This window comes from Cricetulus griseus, chromosome 2 (assembly GCF_003668045.3).
Source record: "Cricetulus griseus strain 17A/GY chromosome 2, alternate assembly CriGri-PICRH-1.0, whole genome shotgun sequence".
Lineage (NCBI taxonomy): Eukaryota > Metazoa > Chordata > Mammalia > Rodentia > Cricetidae > Cricetulus > Cricetulus griseus.
This window is the reverse complement of record NC_048595.1, coordinates 171,767,903-171,790,048: the sequence shown is the minus strand read 5'-3', so window position 1 is coordinate 171,790,048 and position 22,146 is coordinate 171,767,903. Positions and strand designations below refer to the sequence as shown.

The 22,146-nt window shown below is 39.3% G+C and overlaps 1 protein-coding gene across 6 annotated transcripts in view; it reads right to left on the bottom strand.

Annotated features, from left to right (window-relative positions):
* Cep76 (centrosomal protein 76) overlaps positions 1–22,132 on the bottom strand; it is a 28,591-nt gene extending 6,459 nt beyond the window's left edge. Inside the window, exons 1-10 of one of the 6 annotated variants that reach the window (XM_027402690.2) lie at positions 21,878–22,125; positions 20,942–21,097; positions 18,779–18,851; positions 17,623–17,847; positions 14,830–15,015; positions 12,468–12,565; positions 8,518–8,646; positions 6,714–6,902; positions 3,849–4,015; positions 2,375–2,708 (exon numbers count right to left, since the gene is read on the bottom strand). In XM_027402690.2, coding sequence (XP_027258491.1) covers positions 2,375–2,708; positions 3,849–4,015; positions 6,714–6,902; positions 8,518–8,646; positions 12,468–12,565; positions 14,830–15,015; positions 17,623–17,847; positions 18,779–18,851; positions 20,942–21,097; positions 21,878–21,940 — 1,620 coding nt within the window. In that variant the 5' untranslated portion in view covers positions 21,941–22,125. Of the gene's footprint in view, positions 1–2,374; positions 2,709–3,848; positions 4,016–6,713; positions 6,903–8,517; positions 8,647–12,467; positions 12,566–14,829; positions 15,016–17,622; positions 17,848–18,778; positions 18,852–20,941; positions 21,098–21,361; positions 21,576–21,877 lie in introns of those variants that run through there. The other 5 variants (XM_027402689.2, XM_035440091.1, XM_035440092.1 and 2 more) reach the window with 5 other exon arrangements.
* Positions 22,133–22,146: the final 14 nt, after the last annotated feature.

Below are 22,146 nucleotides of genomic sequence, written 5' to 3'. Positions count from 1 at the left end.
TTTTTTTAAAGGACACAGTCTCTTCAGCCCTAGCTGTCCTGGAACTTACTATGTAGACCAGTCTGGCATCTAGAGATCTGTCCACCTCAGGCTCCCAAGTGCTAGGATTAAAGGTGTGTCATCATGTTGAAGAGATTTTTCTAAGCTAACATAAATTCTCATTTCCTATTATTTATTCTACAAAAGAACAGTAATAAAAAGAGGAAGCTATTATGTTCTATTTCTTAGAAATAACTAAAAATCATTCAATACAATGATTTATTTATCATGTTAAGGCTCAAAACTACAAAATAAATACCAATTAGAATACACAGAAGCATCCTAATGTGGAAGATATAACGTTAATAAATTTTGAGATATTTTTTTCAAATTGTTTGGTAAGGCATGGAGCCCTGGGTTTAATCCCCAGCACTACATAAAACTAGATGTGAAGGTGCACACATGTAATCACAGCACACATGAGGTGGACGCAGGAGGACCAAAAGTTCAGTCTCAGTTACATACAAAGTTTGAGGCCAGCCTAGGATATGAGACCCTGTCCTGTCTCCCTTGCCCTTCAAAAAGTTTAGTAAGACAATCTGCATAGCCCGGCGTTGGTGGCGCACGCCTTTAATCCCAGCACTCTGGAGGCAGAGGCAGGCGGATCTCTGTGAGTTCAAGGCCAGCCTGGTCCAAAGCTACACAGAGAAACCCTGTTTCGAAAAACAAAAAACAAAAAACAAAAAAGACAATCTGCATAAACTTACCTGCAGTAGTGGATAAAGTCACTAAATCTATTGAATAAATGAAGCTCGAGTATTTCCTGAACAGTGATTCTAAATGGGTTAGGGTTAGGCACTGTCTTTTACACTATAAGAGATTAAAAGGTAAAGAAGACAGGGCCAGAAAGTTGGCTCAGCTGCTAAAAGCATGTGCTCTCTTGCAGAAAACCTAGGTTCAATTCCCAGCACCCACATGGTAACTCACAACCATCTGTAACTCAAGTTCCAAGGGATCAGAAGCCCTCTTCTGAACTTCGTAGTCACTAGGCATGCACATACATAGGCAAATATTCATTCACATAAAATGATAAAAAAAATAAATCTAGAGAACAAATTAAAAAAAGACTACATGCTACCAAACAGCTGTCAGGAAACTTAACACACACAGTTCTTTCTTTTCTTTCTTTCTTCTTCTTTTTTTTTTTTTTTTTGGTTTTTTGAGACAGGGTTTCTCTGTATTGTTTTGTAGCCTGTCTTGGAACTCGCTCTGTAGACAAGACTAGCCTGAAACTCATAGAGATTCACCTGCCTCTGCCTCGTGAGTGCTGGGATTAAAGGCATGGGTCATCAACACCCGGCTAACACACACATTTCTATGGATGTTCAAGACAATTATGAATGTCAATTCATGTAAACAATTATGTAAACACAAGTGAGCTATTGATACTTTAGGTACAAATATCAAAAACTTCTTAAAATTCTGAATGTTTTCATTGTCTCCTACCATCCATTCAGGGTTCTAGCTGTTGTAAAGGAGTCTCAAAAGCCTATATCCTCTTAATCCTTTCCCTGCCACAGCCCCCTGAAGGGTTACAGGCACTACTGACTTTTGGCTAATGACACCAATTTCAGCTACAAGAGTCAATGGAAAACGATGCCCTCATTCTGATCTTAATTTATATTTCCCTTATTATTAACAGGTGCTGATTAGCTATGTAAATTTTCATATATAATACCAGAACATCATGTTAAAACCACAAGACTGTTAAAAACAAACATAGTATAACAAAATGTTGTCCCCATATGTAATATTACAAGGCAACATGAGAGAAGGAGAAAGACAAGGAGGGACTTTCATTCCAGCTGTGTAATTAAGTAGTCTCCCCACCAGCTCCATGCTAGAAACATGTAAATGCTTTATGGACTAATGAGCAAGGATATGCTAGGTCAAGGCTATCATTGATTAGGAGCACAAGAAGAGAATGAAAGTTTGCCTTTGACAGCTTTAGGAAAATAAGGGCAGTTTTTCCAAGAAGAGGATTCTAAAAGCACCAGAAGTAAACTAGGAATAAATCTTTTTCAGAAATTAGAGCTTTCAGTCCATTGTTGGCTATGAATTACAAATAACACATTACTCTAAGTCTTCAAGTCTCCTAACAGTTTCTTTTGATAAATGTCAAGTTTGGAAAGAGAGAGAGGGAGAAAGAGAGTGTGTGTGAGTGTATATGTGTGTGTGTTGCTAGGGACTTTATACATGCTAAACAAACACTCTACCATTGAACTACAATCCCAGCTTAAGGCAAATTCTTAAAATATGTTAACCTCACTAGCCATGGTGGTATACTGGGAGCAAGAGGCAGGCTCTCTGAGTTCAAGATATTTTTGTTAGTTACCTTTCTGTGTTCTGACACTAGAAGCCTCAGCTGCATTTCGATCTCATTGCTTGTGACTGAGGCATCAATTGTGGATGCACACAGAGGTGGGAAGGGAGGGAGAGACGTGGTGGCCCCTGGAGCACACACAGACTTAATTGCGTCTTCACTCATGGGTTTCCACTTGGACTCATCATTCAAATCAAATATGCAGGTTTCTACTGCATCCGAGGGTTGACAGTTTCCCAGGAACATCTGATGATTGAAAACACAACCAATTGTTCGATAGGGGTACAATGGTTTGGGCTGTTCAGCAAGTGGAGAGCCGTCAGGATTAGTAGGCTTGTGGATGTACCTAAAAGACATCATAATTTTATACAATGAGAATTTTAAAACTATAAAGGCAGTTATCTTACTAAGGAAAAAAAATAAAAACAAAGCTTTAATTACTTGCCAAGACTCAAGTTTGGCCTTTGTTTTTACTCTCTGTATCTTCACAATGTGATTACTCTATGTTTACAGAGGCTGATACTGCATGGGTGTCTCAGCTATCCTTTTTTTTTTTTTAAGATGTGATCCTTCCCTGAATCCAGAGCTCACAGTTCTGAGTAGACCAGACAGATGGTCACTGCATCCCCAGGATCCTCTGACTCCCCACCAATAGCTCCGGAGATTACAGCACATGTCCACACTTTTACATGAATTCTGAAGATCTGATCTCATGCTTGCATAGCAAGCACTCCACTGAGCTGTATCTCCAGCCAAAATTACTCTGCCTTATCTACATAGTACACCTTTAAAAAACCAACTTTATGGATCCAAGTTTGAGGCCAGCCTGGTCAACAGAGTGAGTTCCAGAATAGCTAAGGTTACACAGAGAAACTGTCTCAGAAAAAAAAAAAAAAAACCCAAGTTTTCATTTTTTCACAATAGAAAATATTCTAAGTTCAGCAGTGGTAACCACACCTTTAATCCCAGCACTCAGGAGGCAGATTTCTGAGATCAAGGCCAGTCTGGTCTACAAAACAACTTCCAGGACAGCCAAGGCTACAGAGAAACTCTGTCTCAAAAAAAAAAAAAAAATATATATATATATATATATAAATATTCGTACTTTTGAGTGCCATCCAAACAAAACTTCTGTATAATTTCAAATGGCTCGGGGGATAAAGACGCTTCCTGCCAAGCCTCCTGACCTGAGCCTACACTTTGCGACCCACATGGTGGAAGGAATCAGTTCTGCAAGGTGTCTTCTGACCCCCAATACACTAAATAAATAAACAAATAAATGCACGGCCTTGGGTTTGATCCCTAGCCCAATTATACCTGTGTTTTATTTAATTTCTAAAAGCTTCACTATTATGGTGTAAGATGTATATGTGTGAATACACACATACAATGGCAACACATTTGGGAGTTAGAGGACAGCTTTTTGAACTCAACTCACTGACCCTAGACCTGTACTTTACTAACCTTATAAACTTAGTTGACTAACCTGTGCCCTGTTAAACTCTCCCAAAACATGATGGTCCCATCAGTCCCACAAGTCATAACCCATGAGTGAGGTGCCCCCTTTGCCTTGGTCCCAACACAGACAAAAGCCTCCAATCCATATCCAAGAAGAAGGCTGCACAGCAGGTTAGCATGGTCTTCACAATCACCCTAGAAGGAAGGTAAACTCAAGTAAGATTAGTATGTATTCATAGTTCCATCAAATAACTAAATAAAAACAACTACAAAAAGTTTCAAGTTTAACCATTAGTCCAATGCTAATCTGAAACAAGGAGAAAATATGCTAATGTGAAAGGACTCTAAATTACAAAGAATATTTAAGTAAGCACAGTGGGTTATCTAATTCCAGTTTGGATCTTAGCTGTTGTATATTTAGTTGATGAGAATTATTGTTGCTCTAGGATTTAGAGCCAACAATAAATATGTAAGTTGAATATTTTTGCATATTTAGACAGAGTCTCTCTACATAGCTCTGGCTATCCTAGAATTCACTATAAAGATCATGCTGGCTTCGATCTCAGTAATCCACCTGCTTCAGTTTCCTGAGTGCTGAGATTAAAAGCATGGGCCACCACCACCTGGCTTTATAAATTGGATCTTAATTCTATTTGATAACTTTCATAAAATACAATTTACATCAAGAATAATTAGTTTGGGTCAATCATATGATCACAATGGCAGTCACAGAATTTACCAACCCTAAGAGGTATAACTTAGTCAAACTTTCATTAATAGCTTAATTTTTATGACTCCTAGGTCCCACGGGGACCTAGGAAGGGTGTCTTGAACTCTTTGATATGTACTTGATACTCTCTCCTTTAAATTCATTATGTGAATTTTAACAGATTGACACTGGTTTAGTGAGTTTTGCCTCATTAAGTCTACCTCAAACCAAAAAAAAAAAAAAAGAAAAAAAAAATGCTGGGCGTTGGTGGCACATGCCTTTAATCCCAGCACTCTGGAGGCAGAGGCAGGCGGATCTCTGTGAGTTCAAGGCCAGCCTGGTCTCCAGAGCGAGTGCCAGGATAGGCTCCAAAGCTACACAGAGAAAACCTGTCTCAAAAAACAAAACAAACATACAAACAAAAAAACCAAAAACGAAAAATTTACCTCAAAATAATTACAAAGCTAGGACCAAACTGTTTGTGTTTATGGGATGTAAGGATCCATCTAAGCATATTTAGTGCTTTGCTGTAGTTATGAAGCTACATGAACCAAGTAAACACTAAGAGGTAACATTCATTTGAGAGTTTGTGTGAAGTTTTTTATGAGTTGCAATTTAATTTTTTTTTTCTTTTGGATACATACTAAATTTGGAAACCTTTAGAAATAAGGTGTGTAGAAAGCATTCGTTGGCTGAGTTTGTTTTGGGTGTTTGGCAGTAAGGTGAATGCCTTTAATGCCAGTACTCAGGGACAGAAGCAGGTGGATCTCTTGTGAGTTTGAGGCCAGCCTGGTCTACAGAGTAAGTTCCAGGCCAGCCAAGACTAGACAGAGAAACCCTGTCTCAAAAACATCACAAAATAAAAAACAAAAACAAAAAACTAACCTTTCCAATTGATAAATCAACCTGTCATTCAAATGTTTCTGCTGTTACATGAACTGTCCTTTGTGACTATATACTCTATTTACATAACCATGAACACAATTACTACAAAACAGCAGCAGATTAAAGAAACTTGTCTTTTCCAGTTTCACTGACAATAAATGTTAAAAACAGTCTTACTTGCTCACTATACTAGCAACATTTTTAGAGTTTAGAAGATTAGGATCATCCTATATAAGTCAAATTATTGAAATCATTAAAAGTTTAATATCAGGAGCTGGAGAGATAGTGCAGCAGTTAAGAGCATTGGCTGCCATTCCAGAGGACCTGGGTTTCCCAGCACCAACAAGGTGGCTCACAATCCCAACTTCACTTCCAGGGGATTTGGTACCCTCTTCTGGCATCTGTAAGTACTGCATACATGTCATGAACAGAAAAACATGTACTCAAAACACCAATGTACATAAAATAAAATACAATTTTCTCATAAAGTTTAATATCAAACTTATAGAAGTTATTAAATTCTGTTTAAAACTAAAGAAAAATGATTATCATGAAATCCAATAATTATTCTCATAATTATTCTGTTTATAAATTTTTGTTCTTTTGTTTGTTGTTGTTTTGGTTTTTTTTTTTTTTTTTTTTTTTTTTTTTTTGAGATAGGGTTTCTCTGTGTAGCCCTGGCTGTTTTGGAACTCATTCTGTAGTCCAAGCTGACCAAGAACTCACAAGAGATCTGCCTGATTCTGCCTCCCAAGTGCTGGGATTAAAGACCTGCACACCACAATCCACCTAAGATTTTTGGTGGGTTTTTTGTTTGTTTGTTTTGAGATACAGTCACACTATGTAGCCTTGGCTTGACCTGGAGCTTGCTATGTTCGCTATACCGGTCTCACAGTCACAGAGAACCACCTGCCTTTGTGCACTACCACATCCAGATGTTCTGTTTTTGAGACAAGATCTTGCTATACAGCACAGACTGGCCTGGAGCTTTCTGTATCCAGACTAGCCTTGAAATCCATGATCTTTTGCCCCAACCTCCCAAGTGTTGTGGTTACATGAGACAACATATTCAGCTCTATGAGTTTGTTTCTATCAGAATAACATTCTATTAGATAAGAAATTACAAAAATAAAGATGGTAAGTGTTAAGTGCTGATATGTAATGTTACAGATAATAGTAAGATTTGTCTTGTTCAGATTGATAATACATACATTTTCAAGGAAATTCTCTTATAAGTATGCTATAAATTAAAAAAACTTATGATAATGAATACTGCTATTAGTTATGTCTATTTGATACCTTGTTTCTACAGAGAAAAGCCAGCAGAGTGCACCACTGCTCCTGTTTGCCACCTCCTCCAATAACAGGGGCTCGTTCGTAACCCAGGACGTTAACAAATCGTGCTGCTTGCCTCGGAGTATCCAGAAGCCGTCCAGCTCGAAGAGGTTTAACATAGGAACAGACTGGTCTATTTATCCCGTTCTCATCCTGGAGGAAGAAGGGGAAAACATTATTTGCAACAACAAGCTAATCATCCCAAGTGTCACATCTATTATTCTGTAGATAATTCTGGACGACATTTATTGAGTGTGCATCTAGCACTAGGCTACTAAGGGCTGACTAACATCTTTTAAGTTCTCATAAGGCCTATTTTATTCTCATTTCATAAATGAAATAAACTATAGCAGTTATATAATGGAGACAGATTTTGTTTTCTTTTGTTTCTCAAGACACGGTTTATCAGTATAGCCCTGGCTGTTCTGGAATCACTCTGTAGACCAGGCTGACGTCAAACTCATAGATCACCTGCCTCTGTCTCCTGAGTACTGGGATCAAAGGCATACACTAGAGCCAGGATTTTTAAAGTCTAAGCTGTCTGACTCCAAAGCTTGTGGGAGTTAAGAGCTGCTCTGAAAAAGGGTTAGCAGATAGACAAGGGAAGGGCAGAGCATCTAAATCTAAACCAAAGTAATCTTCCATATTACCACACAGAACTTTATATCTAGACAAAAGAAATTTTTTGTTTGTTTTGTTTTTTGAGACAGGGTTTCTTTGTGTAGCTTTGGCTTTATTTCTAGATAGGAAGAGTCCTAAATTAGGACTCTTATTCCCTAGCTTCCTATCTAGAAATGAAGCCACCTGTAGTTTGTCCCAATGATTAGGGAATGTAGATATATACACACACACACGAATGCATACATCTGAGACACTTATGTCATAATCTAACACTGTACAGAAACTGAACATATATAAACTATTTGATCTATTCCTCAGAATCTATACCTATATACTAAGTAGAAACTATACTTTAAATTTTGATCTCTAGACTAGTAATATGTAGCATGTAGTATTTCTTGCTGCTGAGCAACCACAGCTCTACTGTGTCACCTGACTGAAAAGGTAAACAACTGATATCCCTTAGTGTATTATGTTGCTAAGCCTTAACAGGGCAGGTCAGCAGTATTAAAATGGCATTTTCAACCTAACGACATGTTCATAAACATAAGACTGCATCTTGAGTCAAGGTGCATCTGTAGCTGAAATTGTGCAGTTAAACATCCCTGGTCACTGGTTTAGAAATACTGGTTTTTACACAATTAATGCACATGTTGTAAAAATATTTTATATTATTTTTACCACTGTGTCTATATGATGTGTCTGTGACCATGTGGCCCAGCACATCTGTGAAGGTCAGAGAACAGCTTTGTGGAGTTGGTTCTCTCCTTCTACCTTCGGATGAGTTCCAGGGATTGAACTCAGGTTGTGAGTTTACACAGCCAATGTTTCACTCTGAGACATCTCAATGGCACAATACTGTTTTTCCACCTTTTTTTTGTAAAAAATAACAGACACACTGTATGTCCAGGGTTCAATTTGCATATAAGCCATAAAGTATCCAAATGTTTAATCAATTTTAAGTATCATAAAAAAGTATATTCCAAACTAACAAAGATTGTATTATGCCATTGACCTAGCCAATAAAAGATAACTATTTTAGAAATAAACATTCATTTGTGAAATGAAAATATTTTTCAAATGAAAAGTATTTACAGTACTACAGTGTAAATATAGGGTTGAAGCTTTTCTAACATAATACACAAACCTGTGCAAAAATCTTTACCAGCCGTGAGTTGTGTGAGGGTCGAATTTGCAAATACTCTCTCCACCACTGCTTAGCATAGACCAGAAATAATCGTTCTTTCTCTGCAGTTTTCTGACGTTCCAAGGCAAGCTTGAAATAAAGAAATGAAATTTTTATAAAATTTTCTAAATTATCAGAACAATCTACTTGTTCTCTATCCCTGCTACCATGTTAACTTGAACTAATAACGTCTTATTTGCAAATTTCCAAGATTTTATAACAACTTCAATAATCCATACAATACTCTAAATGATCTTTCCCTGCACATGACGGAAGTTTTTAAATAATAAAGCAGGTCAATCACCTTCTACCATACTGAAAACTACCTGCCCAAGTTTATTCTCACTCTGACCCTGTCTCATTTTCTCTCTCTCCCATCCACACAAGCCTTTTGCTCAAGACTATTGCTCCCACTACCTGGAACACACAGGCCCAACCTTGGAATTACTAATACTAATATCACCCTGTAGTAATTTTTCCATTTAATACCTTCTCTTTCTGCCATTTTATTTACTCATTGTCTCCAGACTCCTAAAATAAAGTTGCTGTAAGTCAAGTGTGATGGCACATACTTTTCATCCCAGCACTCAGGAGGCAGAAGCAGGAGGATCTCCGTGAGTTCAAGGCCAGTCTGGTCTACATAGGAAGTTTCCAGGCCAGCTACAGCTACATAATCAAGAGACCCTATCGCCCCCCCACACCCAAAAAAAAAAGTGCTACGTACCAGGCGGCAGTGGCACACACCTTTAATCCCAGCACTCAGGAGACAGAGTCAAGTGGATCTCTGTGAATGGAGACCAGCCTGGTCTATAAGACCTAGTTCCAGGATAGCCTCCAAAAGCCACAGAGAAACCCTGTTTCAAAAAACCAAAGACTAACTAGTAAGCATTCCTGACTACAATTTTAAGAGGTTTGTCACATAAGCCCGCTGACCTGAGTTTGATTCCCAGAATGCATGTAAAGGTAGGAAGGGGAGAATCAACTCCACAGTTGTCCTCTGACTTCCACACAAGCACCATAGCACATGTGCCCCCACATTAAATGCACACAATAATACATATAATTTGGAAAATGTTTACAAAGAATGTGATTTTTAGGGGCTGGAGAGATGGCTCAGAGGTTAAGAGCACCAACTGCTCTTCCAGAGGTCCTGAGTTCAATTCCCAGCAACCACATGGTGGCTCACAACCACCCATTATGAGATCTGGTGCCCTCTTCTGGTGTGCAGATATACATGGAAGCAGAATGTTGTATACATAATAAATAAGTAAAATCTTAAAAAAAAAAAAGGTGATTTTAAAAGAAAATCTGAAATTTAGAATTTTCATACATACACATGTGTACATATGCATATATATGTATACATACATGAAACAAAATAAGCTATCACTAAAAATGACTAACCACAGAAAAGTGACAAAATTTTACGAAACGTCAAGGTCTAGAGAGATGGTCAATGGTTAAGAGCACTGGCTGCTTTTCCAGAGGACCTGAGTTTCATTCCTAACACTCATATTGGGTGGCTCACAACCACCTTTAACTTCAACTTCAGGGGCTATTACCTCCTCATCTACATTCTCTGGGCACCCATAAAACATGCATGCACATACACCAACATAGACACATACATAAATGAAATAAATATTTAAAATCAAGTAAATAAATAAAACAATGTTAGGTTTAGAAAGAAGAAGCTGCCACGTGTAATGGCATAGGCTTTCAATTCTACCACAGGGGAGGCTGAAGCAGGTGGATCTCTATGAGGTTCAGGCCAGCCAAGGATATACAGTGTGAGCCTGTGTCATAAGAATGGAGAACCCATGAGTCTGGGGATGACACTCAATGGTATAAGATGTCCACAATTCATGAACCCAGGATTCAATTCCTACTTCAAATACATCTAACTTTGAACCCAGGCCCTCGTCTCAAAACAACAAAAATGACAACAAAATAAACTGTAATTAAGATAATTATTTGAGCCAGGTGGTGGTGGCACACACCTTTAATCCCAGCACTTGGGAGGCAGAGACAGGGGGATGGATCTCTAAGTTCAAGACCAGCCTGGTGTACAATAAGTTCCAAGACAGTCAGGGCCACACAGAGAAACCCCATCTTTTATATATCACATAGCTTTACAAAAAATATATACACACATACAGGATAGTAAAAACATAAAGGGCTATGGCTATAATTCAGTGGCAGAGTGCTTGTCTACCATGTGTAATGCCCTCAGTACAATTGCTAGTAGAGCAAGGGGGGTCTCTGAAAGAGGCAAAGTCCACGGAGGCCATCTTCCACTTGGCAAAGACCAAGGGAACTGGGAGACAGTGCTGGACACTGCTGGACTCATAGAGCCTGCAGGCTCTTTTCTCTTTCATTATGTTGTTGATTCTTTTGGAGGTTTTCAGTTTCACTTTATAGGTCACACATGTGAGAAGCTGCAATTTTCCCTGGAAATTCTGTTCTTTCTAGAACGTTTTCCCCAAAGATTTAGCAGGGGGCTAATGCTTCTCAAATTTCTTATTTGGAATTACTAACCACAATTTCTAAACCTGAGAACTTTTCTTACTCAACAGAGGAAAAAAATACAATGCAAAATGTGGGATGAATAGATTCACCTTAACCATGCACAGGAGCTTATACTGGGGGAAGAAGAATGGTATGATGGGATGAGAAGAGAGTGCCTTATCAAAGTCTGCCTTAAACAGAGAGACTAAGACAAGTAGGACCCTCTTATAGGCCAGGGAACTATATAAAAGCATATCTTTTTTTTTTTCTTGAGACAGGGTTTCTCTGTGTAGCCTTGGCTGTCTTGGAAATAACTCTGTAGACCAGGCTGGCCTTGAACTTAGAGATCCATCCCCCTGTCTCTGCCTCTGAGTGCTGGGATTAAAGGTGTGTACCAACATGCCTAGCATAAAAGCATATCTTACAGATATGAAACATTGTTTGGGTTCAAATATTGTAGTCCTTAGAGCAATGTACCCATGGCTATAACCTTTTAACTTTGTAACCACAAGTAGCTGCCAGCTGGAATAAATACTACAGAAGCAGGATGTGCCTAGCTTGATATTTAGTTAAGCTTGCAAAAATGCTCAACTCTAAGTCTAGAATGAGGTTATGTAGGGGATGGGAAAATGTGTTTGGGGAAGCATAAAAGGGAACAAGGGGGAGCTTTTAGATGACTACGATGTAATTCTTAGAAGTCAAAAATAGAAACTAATAATAAATCTGTTTATGTAAGCCTGGTGGAACAAGCTCTGTTAAAGAATAAATAAAGATGGCTCAAGCTATTGGGAGGGGGGCACTAGTGTGCAATCCATCTGGTGGTCAGATTTTTCCTTGCGCCACTTCCTATTGCAGGACCTGAACCTGAGCTGAAGCTGGACCCCAGCAAGAGAGAAAGCCTCCCTTAGCATTCTACAGAGAATTACACATAAACCAAGCTCTCAGTAAATGTCTATGAAATGAAGATGGCTCCACAGGCAAAGACCTGAGCTTGATCCCTGGAGGGACTCACATGGTGGAATGACAGCATCCACTCCCAAAAGTCACAGCACACAGTTATCACCCACCCCCAATGCACACAAAACACATGCAAATGCAATAAAGCCTTTTAAAATATCACCCCATGTTGCTACTCCAATGCCCTTCCACTTTGTGACACCCCCCCACATACACACATTCCAGTCCTGGAGTTTGCTAAAAGCCAGGGCCTTGTACATGCTTAGCAAGCACTACCACTAACTGTATCACCAGTCCCAGCTTAATAGTTCTTTCCCCATCCCTTTGGTTAATTCTTTTAGTACAAATCTAAACAGCAATGTTATTGTTTTTTCTAAAAAGACAATACTTTCTAGGGTAAATATTTCCTACAACTAAAGCAATGTACAAAAGAAAAACTGGCTTACCTGTGTGTTCACTACTTCTTGAGACAGTGTTTGGTTGAGTGGTGGGTACATCTCAAGTTTTATATTTAAAATTCCCACAGAAACTTTTGATTCTGTTCCTATAAATACAAATATTTAAAACTCTACTTAAACCTTATTTAAAACAAAGAACTTTCAGGACTATGTGTATTTAGTCAACCAAAGTCTAACCAACATAATTTAGGAGTGATGTACTTTATGACTTAAGTAGAGTTATAATACTCAACATTACACTTAATATTCATATTAAAAATGAATCAAACTTTTTAAAATGAACCAAATCAAATTGATTTTTTTCTTTGTTACTAAAGCTTTCTAAAAACATTTTAAGGAACTTTTCTGACCTTGTGGATTTAGAATTCTTAAATTTATATCTTTAATATAATATATAATTTAATGTATATAATTCCAACTAGATGCTACATTAAGTACAAAACCAAAGCAATTGTTAAGAGCCCATTCTGTCTCCATGAAAATCAGAAAGTATCCCAACTTTTTACCATATGCAGTAATTCCATCTACCCTTTCTTATCAAGTTTTCAACTATATATGATCTATATATACAACATACAAACATATATGTATATAAAACTATTCAATATTTCTTAACCAAATCGGTATATACTTATTTCCAGGTCATTGTTATGATTATCATGTTAGACCTATTTGCATCTATCTATCCATCCATCCGTCTGTCTGTCTATCTGTCTATGCACCTAAAGCATGCAGTGTCCTTGGAGGCCAGATCCCCAGGGACTGCAGTTAACGAACAGTCAGCAGTCAGCCACTATATGGGTGCTCTAGAAAAGCAGCCAGTGTTCTCAACCATTCAGCCATCTCTCCAGGCCCAGGTCTATTTTTGAAGACAAAGAACCAGAAATCACTTTAAAAAACAAATCTCATGTGTAAAGAGAATACTAGTTCTTTTTATTTAAGTACAGACATATTTTGAGTCTGACTTAAATTCTGAATGCTTTGCTGTCAACTGACCAAATTTAGCTTTTTTTCTTTTTCTTTGTATGAGTGCATGCACATTATGTAAATGGCTTTGCCCATTCACAAGAGTGTGGAGACCAGAGGCTGATGTGGGGCCACTTCCACTATTGCTCTCAGCCTTAGCTTTTAAGACAAAAGTCTCTCACTGACCTGGAGCTCACCAATTAGCTAGATTGGCTGGGCAGTGAGATCCCAGGATCTGCATGTCTCTACCGCCATCAAGACCTGGGATTACAGATGCATGCCACCATGCCCAGCTTTTTTTGTGGGTGCTGGAGAGACAAACTCAGTTCCTTCTACTTGTGTATCATCTTACCCACTGAGCCATCATGCTATCCCCAAGTTTAACTTGTATGAATAAGTTGTAATACCAATACAATTACATTATAAGTTATAGATAAAACATTAGTGGGTTTTTGTTTTCCTCTTTTTATGAGCTAATACATATTACATAGTAGGCAGTATGCAAAATCCAAGGAAATAATGGTAAGATAATGTACAACCTCTGTCCTTTACTATTCATTGCTACTGACACTGACCAAGTTAGCAACTCTTTCAAATTTTACCTATCCATAATAACGAACTAGAGGAACATCTACTCATTCGTCAATAACCACTGGTATGAAGCTGGCACGGTGGTACATGCCAATAATCCTAGCATGAGGCAGGCCAACTGTTCTGTAGAGGGAACTCAAGGACATCCCAAAATACACTGTGAGATTCTGGCCATAACCAACAAAACAAACAAAAAACCCATAACCCACCCCCTCCAAGAACCAGTGTGGTGACGACGGTGATGTGCTGTACTCTAGGACATACCAGAAAGAAGCTTATGCATACACCTATTCATATGTTTAAAAGAATCCTGCTTTTCTTTATAACCTTATATTTAACAACAACAACAACAAAATGTTGAACCTCCAGAATTTCCATTCATTTTGCAGACAAAAAACATTCTTTGGAGCTGGAGAGATGGTTCAGAGTAAAAGCACACTTCCAGAGGTCCTGAGTTCAATTCCCAGCAACCCAATGGTGGCTCACAGCTATCTATAATGAGATCTGATGCCCTCTTCTGGCATGTAGGCATACATGCAGGCAGAACACTGTATACATAATAAATAAATAAATCTTAAAAAAAAAAAAAATTCCTCAGGATAAGAAAGACTGACTTTGAAGAACTATGGTGGCATTATTCTTCCAGCTATTCCCTAAGCCAACTTACCACTGAAATTCTGATGAAAGCCTGTTTTACAAGTCTCCCTCCTGTAAAGCCCTTTTGACTGATATAAAATAAATTTGCCAACAAACAGTATTTATAAAAAGGTGAAAGTGACATTAATCATCATACCTACACCCATAAGTTCCACAGTCAGATTGGTCACTCCATTTTCTGAGCCCAAAACTGATCTCCATTCCAGAAAATAGGATGCCACTAAAGTAGTCTCACCAAATATGTCTATTTTGATCAGCACCATGTGAATTGGATCACTTATGGATAACATTGTTGTTGAATCAGCCATTCTAGTCCCATCACCTAACAACACAAACCGAAGAAAAAACACACTATATTACGTATTACTTAGTAACACAGAATCATTTTACAAGCTGAGGATATAGCTAAGTGGTAGTGACTGCCTAGCATGCCCGAGGCCTTGGATTCCATACCCAGCACCACACGCACATATGTGTACATATAAGAGAACTGGGGTGTATACACACACACACACACACACACACACACACACACACACACACACACACACTTTTATTGAAAAGTATTCTAAATAAGCTTACATATGATGGAAATAATTTAGTAAGGTCTCTCAAAGTATGCCAGAATCTGGGGGAAGAATATCACCCCATTCTATGACTGACAACTGCCAGGACTAGCAGAATAAGATGAATTATTTAGAAGTTACTTAGTTATGTTACTTACAGTAGTCAGTACTTTCTGATCCATAAAAAGTCTAATCTTCAAAAGAACTTATATTATGTACTATTACAAAAGAAAAGGCCATCAGCTAAATGAGTTAGCACACACCTTAAATCCAAGCACTCTGGAAGTAGAGGAGGGAGGGTCTGTGAGTGCAAGGCTAGTCAGAGCTACATAGTGAGACCCACCTCAAAACTCCACATACACACCAAAAAGAGAAACCTAAAAATCCAGGGTGCTAGACAGATGGCTCAGTTGCTAAGAGCACTTGTTCTTGTAGAGGATATGCATTCAATTCCCAGCACCATCATGGCAGCTCACAACCCTCTGTAACTCCAGTTCCAGGGGATCTCATACCCTCTCCAAGCATCTGTGGACACTGCACACTGTGCACAAACACACATACATACATGCAGGAACAATGCCCATACACATAATATTTAAAAAAAACACTATGTAAATATTAATCCTCAAATTACATTCATTCTTCAACTCCAGAAATTACCAAAGTATTTTTGGTTTTTCAATACAGAGTTTCTCTGTGTAGTCCTGGCTGTCCTTGGAACTCAGGGATCTACCTGCCTCTGCCTTCCAAAGGCTGGGATTAATGACATGTACCACCATACTGGCCTCCCACCACGAAGGCCTCCATACAAAAAAAGTTAAAGGTCTACAGGGTGAGTTCTAGAACAGAGAAAAACTGTCCTGAAAAAAAAAAAAATCCCCAAAAACAAAAACCCAAACAAAAAACATTTTTATAGGGAGAAAAATAAAATTACAAAGGACTAGGGTGCAGCTCAGTTTGTAGAGTGCTTGTGTATTATGGACAAGGCCTTGGGTGTGACCTCAGCATCACATAAACCATGTATGTTGGCACACACCTAAAACTCAAGCACTAGTGGGTGTACGCAGAAGAGGCAGAAGAGTCAGAAGCTTAAGGCCACCCTCAGCTATACGCTGAGTTCAAGGACAGTCTGTGCTATTTGAGACCCTAGCTCAATAAAGGAAAAAAATTAAAAACTTTAAGACATCTTTTAAAGGCACTAAATTATTTAGGCAGACTTCTTCGATTCTGCTTGTTTTATGGCTTTAGGTTGGTAAGTAAAATATATCGAATACACTGATACATTATATAAACTTTTTCTTTTTTCCTTACGTTTATTTCACGTGCACTGGTGTTTTTGCCTGCATGTATATCTGTATGAAGGTGTCAGATCCCCTGGAATTGGAGTTACAGACAGTTGTGAGCTATCATGTGGATGCTGGGGATTGATGCTGGTCTTCTGGAAGAGCAGCCGGTGCTCTTAACCGCTGAGCCATCTCCACCGCCCCCCACATTATATAAACTTTGAGGTGTGTGTGTGTGTGTGTGTGTGTGTGTGTGTGTGTGTGTGTGTGTGTGTGTATTTTGTGTTTTGTGTTGTTGAGACATGGCCTCCCTATGTAGCCCAGGCTGGCCTCCAACTTGAAATCCTCCGGCGTTAGCTCATCCCTCCTGCTTAAATCTCCCAAGTGATAGAATTATAAGCATGAACCACCACAACCAGATTCAAACTTGGACTGTTACATTACAAAACCAGGTGTGGTGGCATGTACTTGTAATTCCAGTACTTGAAGGTACAAAAGACTGTATACATGATATATATAAACAATTGACTAAAAAAAAAAGAAAGAAAGAAAACAATTAACATAGCAAAAAATAAGAGAAAATTAGTAAAGCAAGAAGTAGGTAAGGGGGGCTGGAGAGATGGTTCAGAGGTTAAGAGCACTGACTGCTCTTCCAGAGTTCCTGAGTTCAATTCCCAGCAACCACATAGTGGCTCACAACTATCCCTTATGAGATCTGGTGCCCTCTTCTGGTGTGCAGATATACATGGAAGCAGAATGTTATATACATGATAAATAAATAAATAAATCTTTAAAAAAATTAAAATAAAAAAAAGAAGTGGGTAAGAACTCATTTAAATAAAAAATAGCACTGGAGAAGAAAACTAGAGATACTCATTTACTGTAATCAATCTCTCTCTTCCCCGACCCCACAAGTTCTCACTATGGAACTCAAGAGATCTGACTGCCTCTGTTCCCTGAGTGCTGGAATTAGAAGCTGAGCCACTAGGCCGGGTTTATAATCTCTATCGCAGAAGCTGTGGCGGTTGTTCTTCAATAAAAACCAAACAAACTTAATTAGGTATCATTACATATTCTTACCTGAACTTTCTCTGTGAACTTCAAGCAAAAAGCCGTCATGGAAATCTGGTTCACAAGCACATGGAACAGGTTTTGAGCGAAAACGTTGATTCCGATAATGTAAACATAAAGTAAAAGTTGAACAAACTTGTCCTGGTAAAGGCTCAGGTTCTTGCAGATGTTCCAAGAAAGCTTTTCCACCCAAAACCTGAAGGTAAAGATACCTTCGTGTTGGATCAATATTAGCTGCAAAGTGTAGCAACATATGAGGAAACTGCCAAATAACTGATTAAATGTGATCAAGACATTAGAAACGACTTGATAGAAATACTTTGACTAAAATAAACAAATAAATAAATAGATGAATCACCCAATTTACTATGTTGCAGAATCATCTGTGTTATGGCAAGGAGAGAGCTATGATATGATATTCTTTAGTGAATTCACAGTCTCACTATGTTTGAGAGAATCAATGCAAAGGTTAGGTGTAACTTTGATTTTTAGCTGTTTGTAAAGCATATTATCACCTCCACAAGCCAACTCAGATCATTATCAACTTAGTAACTATATTTATCTAATTATTTTACTATATTAAAATAGCAAGCACATACAGTTTTCTTTCTTTGTTTTTAGGACAGGGTCTCTCTGTGTATTCCTGGCTGTTCTGGAACACAATATGTAGACCAGACTGACCTTGAACTCTGCCTCCCAAGTACTGGGATTAAAGGTGTTGTACCACCAGTTTTTATAAAATGTATCTATCATTAAGACATAAGAAAACAATGCTCCCGGGCTGGAGAGATGACTCAGCGGTTAAGAGCACTGACTGTTCTTCCAGAGGTCCTAAGTTCAATTCCCAGCAACCACATGGTGGCTCACAACCGCCTTGAATGAGATCTGGTGCCGCCTGCCTGCATGCAGGCAGAAGACTGTATACATAATAAATAAATAAAAGAAAATAAAAGAAAAAGAAAACAATGCTCCCAATTTTGGCCCAACAGTACTATATAGTATATCATATATTTCACGCAAAACTGCATCTAAGTTTTAGGTTAACTAATGACAAATTTTAAGTACTTCATTTTGAAAAGAATTTCTATCAAATGCCAAACACTATGACATGTCCATTACCAATCACAACCAAGTTTATGTTAAAAATATATATGTATATACATACTTTTTTTTAATGTTGACTGCTTATCAAAAGCAACAATTTGCTTTGGAGAAGGGAGTTCTTGATCAACACTGTCCTAGAAAAGTAGGGAAAAATACAAATTAGAAAATAAAAATTCAGCCTGGGGGTGATGGTGGCCCACACCTTTAATCCCAGCACTCAGTAGGCAGAGGCAGGGGGATCTCTGTGAGTTCGAGACCAGCCTGGTCTACAAGAGGTAGTTCCAGGACAGCCTCCAAAGCCACAGAGAAACCCTGCCTGGGAGGAGGGGGGAAAGAGAAAAATTCTAGGACTTGAGAAATGGCTCAGCCGTTAAGAGCACAGACTGTTCTTCCAGAGGTCCTGAGTTCAATTCCCAACAACCACATGGTGGCTCACAACCACCTTGAATGAGATCTGGTGCCCTCTGCTGGCATGCAGGCAGAAGACCATATACAAAATAAATAAATAAAATCTTAAAAAAAAAAAGGCTTTATTTTCCTAGCCTAATTAAAATGAAAATACATAGCTTCATGAGAGATGGAACTCGTAAAAGTCTAATATGAAGGGATTCAACTGTTTTTAATTCTTGCCATCCACAATTTTTTTTTAAAAAGTTTTTGTTGTTGTTGAGACGAGTTTTTCTATATAGCCCTGGCCGTCCTGGAGGTTGCTATGCAGACCAGACTGGCCTCCAACTCATAGAGATCTGTCTGTCCACCTCCCAAATCCTGAAACTAAAGGTGTGCACCACCAAGCCTGGCCTTAAAAGCAAACCTATACCTTAAACATTGCTAAACTTCCTTTAAACCCTATATAACATTTGGCTTCTGGGCATAGTGGCATGTGCCTTTCTTTACTCCCCAAACTAAAGAGGTAGAGATAGGCAGATCTCTGTGAGTTCAATGCCAGCCTTGTCTACATAGTGGGTTCCAGGACAGTCAGAACTATATAATGAGACCCTATCTCAAAAACAACAACAAAACATTCCACCATGAACTGATTTTTAAAAAGTAACATTCGGCCACCTAGTGGTGGCACATACCTTTAATGCCAGGACTTGAAAGGCAGAAGCAGGAGAATCTCTTGACATCAAAGCCAGCCTAGTCTACATCGAAAGCTCAAGGACAGTCAGAATTACAGAGCAACCCTGTCTTGAAAAACAAAACAAAAACATAAAAAGTAACATGCATGAAGCAGAGGCTGTTAATAGGTCAGTTTTTATAACAACTCTCAAAACCCAAAAGATAAAGCATATTAAAGTACTCAGGTCTCTAGGGTACTAGTCCATCCTATTTTTAATAGAGTATTCCTGTATTGAGGTCACAGTTCTTCATTATCACCTCATTTTCAATATAAGGCCTACTTACTGAGTGTACCAGGCAGGAGACAGCCCACTACTGACCTATTTGTACAGAGATCTGAGGGGTTTACGAAGTCAGTTCTTAAGGAATTTTCTAAGTGTATTTGCTTTTAAAAATAGGCCTAACTAAATGACAACTCTACAGAATAACAGGAGGGGTTTCTGACACTTCAGAGAAAGATGGTGTATATCTCCCATCTCATCAGCACTATCTGCTAACTCATGGTGGGGCCAACTTAAAACCACAGAAAAGGAGCCCGGCCAAGGTGGTGGCACATGCCTTTAAGCCCAGCACTCAGAAGGCAGACAGGTAGGATCAGGATCTCTGAGTTCAAGGCCCGTCTGACCTACAGAGCAAGTCAAAGAAACCCTGCCTGGAAAAAAAAAAAAAAAAAGCAACAACAACAAAATCGACCCAAGGAAAGGATATTATAGGAGCTATAGAGGCGACTCACTGGTTTAGAGCACCTATTACTCTTGCAGAGGACCTGGGTTCAATTCACAACACCATGATGGTGGTTCACTCCATTTACAAGGGATCAAAACCCTTCCAAACCAAGGGAACCAGCATGCAAGTGGTACACAAACTCTCATGCAGGCAAAACACAACCGTACACATAAAACAAGTCTGGTCTACAGAGCCAGGACACAGAGAAACCCTGTCTCGAAAAACAAAAAAACAAAACCCTAAGAAAAATGGCTATCACTAGACAGACTGAACTTACAGTGGATTTACAAAAGAGGATCCCTAAGTATGGACCCTATAAATTTAGACATAAGCAAATATTCACACTTTCAATTTGTTTACCTAGAAAATTACTCACAGTCACAAAATTAAGTTCTTTCATTACATCATCAATGATTCCTCGACGTCTAAGAGCTTTGATCAGATCTTCTGTTGATAAATGTTGTTGGTCAGGTGCCAATTCTTCTCGTATAGTCTCGGCAAGAATTTCTCTTATTCTGCCATGGACATCCATCTGTGGAGAAGACACACATTAAAATTTACAACATTATAAAGCAGTTAAATACCACTTCTAGAGTTTTTGGCTTCAAAAACTAACGGCAAATGCCAACGCCAATAAAAGCAAGTTTTTAAGACATGGAAATTTTTGAGCAAAATAGTAGAAGCAATCTGAACTGGTTGGTCATCAACTAGCTACCTTTATTGCTGGTTGCCCACAAATAATTCAACGAAAACAAATCTAAGAGAGTGAGTGGAGAGTAACCAAAAGAACACAGACCTGGAAGAAGGCAGAAGAACCAAAAGTGAGTTATTCCAGCTTTCCGCTTATTCAACTCTAAACTTATTAGTCGGTCTATTTCCTTGCCTAAACGATGGAAAAGCGAGACTGTTTTCGAGGATTCGACAAAAGAAGCCAGCGACTCGGCAACACCCTGGCGCACGAACACACCATAAAGAGGCTTTATTACTTCAGCTGACAGGCAGCAGCTGAGCGCCGCCGGTTCAAACTCGCGCTTCTTTCTCCCCGAAGCCCCGAGTGGGGTCAATGCGTTCGTCGTCAGTCATTTGAGAGCCACTACTTCGTACTGCAGACTGGGGTTCCTGGCTTAAAGTAACCCTGACATCTCTCCTCGGACTACTTCTACATGAACTGGACGAAGTCACCAGCGATCGCCTCCGTTTCACAGCCGTTCCACACACCGGCTGCAGAGCCCTCAGCGCTCCCTGCGAGTCTCACACCGGGCCGATGCTTGCCCGGGGCTAAGCTCGGGGCCGCTCCGCCCGCGCTCCTCACCTTGCTCAGCTGCTGGTGGATGAGCTGCTTCAGCTCCGAGGCTTTCTCCGGAGGCAGCGACATGCCGACTCTGGCTCCTCGCGGCCGCCTCACACGCTGCAACCGCGGAGCCCGTCGTCCAGAACACACAGCATCAGTAGCGGGCGGAGCACAAAGCGCCGCGGCGGCGCGGTCGCGTCAGACCCGTCAGGGCGGGAACCGGGCTGCCGCGGCGGGACAACGAACTGTTTTCAAACGGTGCCAGCTGACAGTCGCCGGGGCTGTCCTCA